Genomic DNA, 5,052 nt, shown 5'->3' with positions numbered 1-5,052 from the left:
TTTTTGTGTGTCTGTGTGTGGGGCAGGGGGTAGCTTCACTTCCTGCCCTGCTTGGCAGGCTTGGGCGAGGATGGTGGACCTGCTGCCTGCAGGGCAGAGCTCGCCTGCTGCTGCTGCAGAACCCAGCATCCTGCCATCAGCTTCCTCTTGCTATACTGTGGCCTCTGCTACCGTGCCTTGCCAGGACCACTGTGATTCCAGCTACAGTGGTCGAATTCTGATATACCTTGTCTACAGCCCTGGCGTTCTGCTTGTCTCTTTGCCCATCTGGCTGTTCTGAAGTTTCTTGCTATCCAGAGGGAGCACTGGGRTCGGTTTTCCCCTGTGAGTTTGCAGAGGAACTTTTCTCCATCCATCCACCCACCATTGGCCACGTGAGAGAGCAGGAACCAGCCGGGACCCGCGCCACAGCGCCCCCTGCAGCCGCGGGGGAATCATTGCACCCGCTCTGCCCGGCCGGGAGCCAACAGCGCCCCTGCCGGCTGGGACTGCAACTGCACCAAAGATGAGGGGTGTGTGKGATAGCCCAGAGAAGTTGTCATTGGGTTTGTGGTAGGGTTGGCTGTTGCTATCATTGTTACTTGCTTTACCTTGTTATACATATTAGTAAAAACGGTTATACCCTTTTTTCCATGTATCTSCCTGAAAGCCCCATGATTTCAAAATTACAATAATTCGGAGGGAACRGGGGTCATATCCACCACTCCAAGGGAGGTCCCTGCCTTCATTGGCAAACACTTGTCTTTCAAGCCGAGACAGATTGCCTGAGATTTAAGAGCATTCTTGGGTATGGCTGGATGGTGCAGATTATGGGTCTCTAATTACGGATTTTTAATTAAACTATCGTATGAACTTTTAAATAAGACCACACAAGAACGTTTCATTTGGACTCATGAGAGCGAACACACATTCTGTAACTTAAAGAAGGCCCTGACATCTGCACCTACTGTGGGGCTTCCAGGCTTAGCARAGCCCTTTCAGTTTTTTGTGCATGAATGATAGCATCTTGCCCTTGGAGTTCTGGCTCAGAAAGTAGGAAAGACTTCAAGAAGCCTGTGGAGTGCTTTTCAAAACAATTAGACAAAGTCAGTCAGGGCTAGCCCAGATGCCTGTGAGCTGTAGAAGCAAATGTTCTCCTCATCCAAGAGGCCAGGAAATTGATTTTGGGACAAAAGATAATATACTTCTCACATTACAATGACTGTATTAGGCCAAAAAGCGGGGCACTGGCTTTCCCCAAGCCATACACTGAAATATCAGACTGTTCTATTGGAGCGAGAAGATGCCGAGTTGAAATTGACCACAATGGTAAATCCAGCCCAATTCCCAAGCACCTCAGTGGAAAGGGAAGAGCAGCTAACCCATTAYTGCTTAGGCAATTGAGAAAGTTTATGCAAGCTGTCCAGACCTGCAAGACACACCAACCGAAGATCCAGATATAGAGATTTTATGCATGAAAGTAGTTTGATGCAAGATGGAAAGCAAAGAGCCGGCTATGCAGTAGTCGTGCCAACCAAGGTAATAGAAGCTGCACCATTGCCTGTGGACACTTCAGCACAAAAGGCACAGCTCATAGCACTATGAAAAGCCCTGTAAGGGTCAGCAGGAAAAAGAGCAAACAAATGGACTGACTCGAAATATGCTTTTAGCATTATTCATGCCCCTGGAGTTATATGCATAGAAAGATCTCTATTAACAGCATGGGGATYTCTGATTAAAAATAAACAAGAAATATTGTCCCTCCTTGATGCTATTCAACTTCCCAGAAAAGTGGCCGTAATACTCTGCAAAGCACATTAACAAGGGGATTCCCAGATTCATGTAGGAAACAGATTTACTGCTAAAGCTGCACAAGAGGTTGTACAATAACACATCCTGGCATTAATACCTGAGAAAACTATCTCACTCCAAGAAGTTAGCCCTGGATATARTCAAGCAGACTTAAAATTAGCTATTTATCTAAAAGTCCAGAAAAAAGAAGGTGATGGCTAGTAAATCCCWACACCAGCAAACCCACTGGGATTTCAATGCTACTGTGACTAATCTACAGGCTCAAATACTCAGTATTTGTATGACAAAAACCATCAAGCCTGTTACAGAAAAATGTCTGATATATCTTAAAAGTAATCCTTTGAATTTAAAAAGACGGCCTTCCGATATCACTCAAAGAGGAAACACTCCCAGTGATTACTGGCAAATTGATTTTCCTGAGCAACCATGACAACAAAGATACAGGCATTGCTAGTATTAGTGGAGACCTTTTCCAAGGGCCCAGAAACTTTCCCCTGCTGCACCAAGACTAAGAAAGTAAGCAAGAAACTTCTCAAAAAGATCATACCCAGGTTTGGGGTGCCTTTAGGGATGCCATCTGATAGGGGACCCAATTTTATATCTGAAGTGTTACAGCAAATTAGTAAGCAGTTGGGTATAAACCGTGATTAACATATTCCATCTAGACTGCAATCTAGCAGAAGGATTGAGCAAATGAATAACATTTTAAAGAGACAAATTATCAAAATATGTCAGGAAACTTTATTGAAAKGGCCACAGGTGTTACCATTAGCTTTGTTACTGTTGTGGGTTAAGATTTCTCTTTTTATTTCCTTTCTTGTGGAAATTTTCCTTTCCCATTTTGTTGCTGGGATACTCTGATTGCCAGGTTATCCTTTTGATGSCTGGACGATTAGTGAAGACAATAAGACCTATGCCCCAGCTAAACGATCTTGCTAAGTACTGGGAGGCGGTATGAGTGTGTGTGGTGGGGGGTAACTTCACTTCCTTCGCTGCTTYGCTGAGAGAAGGTCTACCCACTAGCTGCTCGGGGGAGAGCTKGCCTGCCCTTTTTCTGCAGAGCCCAGCATCTCTGCTCGTTGGTTCCTTTTTGCTGCACTGTGATCTTCTCCCCTTTGCCTTGCCGGGGATCCCCTGAGATTCCAGCTTCAGGGGTGAGCTCTGCTCCATCCCATCTCGCAGCCGCGGGATTCTGCTCGTCTTTTTGCCATCCTGGGGTTTCTTGCTGTCCAGAGGAGCACCGAGATCGGCGTTTCCGCTGTGAGTTTGCAGAGGAACTTCTCTCCATCCATCCCTGCTGTTCTGTGTCCACCATTGGCGATGCGGGAGATCTGAACCAGCCGGGACCCGCGCCACAGCGCCCCCTGCAGCTGCCGGGGAATCATCGCACCCTCCCTGCCCAGCTGGGAGGCAACAGCGCCCCTGCCGGCTGGGACTGGAACTGCACCAAAGGGGAGGCTGTGTCTCTGTAAGGCTGTCACTGGGTTTTGGGACTGGGCTGGTTGTTGCTATTGTTATTGTTACTTGTTTTACCTTGTTATACATATTAGTAAAAACTGTTATTCCCTTTTACCCATATTCTTGTCTGAAAGCCTGTGATTTTCAAAGCTGTAATAATTCAGAGGGAAGGGGGGGGGGTCATATCCACCACTCCAAGGGGGATCCCTCCCTTCATTGGCAARCACCTGTCTTTCAAACCAAGACAGCTCCCCAGTACAAAAGAGACATGGAACTACTGGAGACAGTCCAGGCAAGGCCCACAGAGATGATTAAGAGATTGGAGCATTTCAGGAGGAAAGRCGGAGAGACCAGGGACTGTTCAGCCTGGAGAGAAGAAGGCTTGGGGGGATCTCAGCAAGGTGTTTCAACACCTGAAGGAGGCTCTTCCTAGAGGTGCCAGTGACAGGATAGGAGGCAATGGGAAACACTGAAACACAGTAGCTTCCCTCTGAATGTCAGGAAACATTTCATTACTTTGMAGGTGACCAAGCCCAGGTATGAGTTCCCCAGAGAGGCTGTGGAATCTCTGTCCTTGGAGACATTCCAAAACCATGTGCAGATGTGTGGTGGGGTGACCTTGGCTGGCTGTAGGTGCCCAACAGGATGTTTATCAGTATCCCCCCTCAACAAAACGACATATCAATGATTATGAAGAAAAGAAGAATACTTTTTCAGGAAAACTCACAATTTGTGAGAAATGCTTTTTTCATACTACCATGAAAGAAAATTTATTTCCCTYGACAACAGAAGATTTCCCTCAAAAAACTCTTCATTCGGATGCATAATGTAAAAAGCTGACCACTATGATAGATTTGCCATCTTCTTCAATGCTTTCATTCARAAGACAAAAATTAGGCGGCAGCCTAATTGAAAGGTGATTCAATCACAATATTGACCTTTGAAATGCAGAGTAAATTACTCATCATCATCATAATCATCAGAAAACTGCACTATTTCCAGAGCCTCAGTGTCAGGCTCAGCAACAGCAAGGCCTGTGGAGAACAAGGGAATGAATTTCCCTTCCTGGCTGCTGCCATTGGCAATGCTAAAAGTGTACAAAGCTGCTCTCTTAGAAACATTGTAAAAAGACACCTGCTTGGCTGGGATGTCCAAGAAGATCCCGATCTTTGACAAAGAGCCGGTCACAGTCAGACAGGTCCAAGGATTGGTGTAGGCCCAATAATCTTGCCCATCTGCACACATGATAATCCAGAAGCCATTCTGAGGGGTCAGAGTCAATGTCCCTTTGCGAGTCACAGATTCCAGGGCAATACCCACAGCCCAGTTKGTTCTTGTCCCAACATTTACTTCCCAATAGTGTTTCCCAGTTGTGTATCCTTTCTCTGCCAACACAAACAGATGGGAATCAAATCTCTTCTCATTGCTGAGCAAGAATCTGATGACACCAGTATCTTTTACTCTACTCCCATCTGCAGAGACTTCCAATCTGGGATGCGCTGTGTCACTGTCCAGGGTGACAAACTCTGCAATGATCAAGTCAGGCCATGAGGAGCAGAAAACACAAGCTCTGATTCCTGAGCCTTTCCCTTCTGTGCCTCAGCACCCTCTCATTTGTCCTCCCCGCTCCATGCTCAGGTGCACTCAGCAGCCCCTTGCCTCAGGRCACCTCYCCTCCCACCATGGCCCTTCCTTGGGCTGCTGCTGGAGGCAGTGGCAGCCTGCAGGCACCAAATGCCAGGCACTCCTGCAGGGCTGCTGGGACTGCAGCAGGCAGCTCCAAGAATGGGGCTGTGGGGCTCA

The 5,052-nt window shown here is 47.1% G+C and overlaps 1 protein-coding gene across 1 annotated transcript in view; it reads right to left on the bottom strand.

Moving 5' to 3' along the window:
- Positions 1 to 4,206: 4,206 nt before the first annotated feature.
- Positions 4,207 to 5,052, bottom strand: part of LOC130586762 (E3 ubiquitin-protein ligase TRIM39-like) — a 15,340-nt gene continuing 14,494 nt past the window's right edge. The window contains exon 9 of the mRNA XM_057387658.1: positions 4,207 to 4,775. Within this exon, the coding sequence (XP_057243641.1) occupies positions 4,207 to 4,775 (569 nt within the window). The remainder of the gene's footprint in view (positions 4,776 to 5,052) is intronic.

Source organism: Malurus melanocephalus, unplaced genomic scaffold (assembly GCF_030028575.1).
Source record: "Malurus melanocephalus ecotype Western Australia unplaced genomic scaffold, MMel_1.1 scaffold_1285, whole genome shotgun sequence".
In the NCBI taxonomy this organism is placed as follows: Eukaryota; Metazoa; Chordata; class Aves; order Passeriformes; family Maluridae; genus Malurus; species Malurus melanocephalus.
Note: the sequence above shows the minus strand (reverse complement) of the source record. Positions and strands in the feature narration are given on the sequence as shown.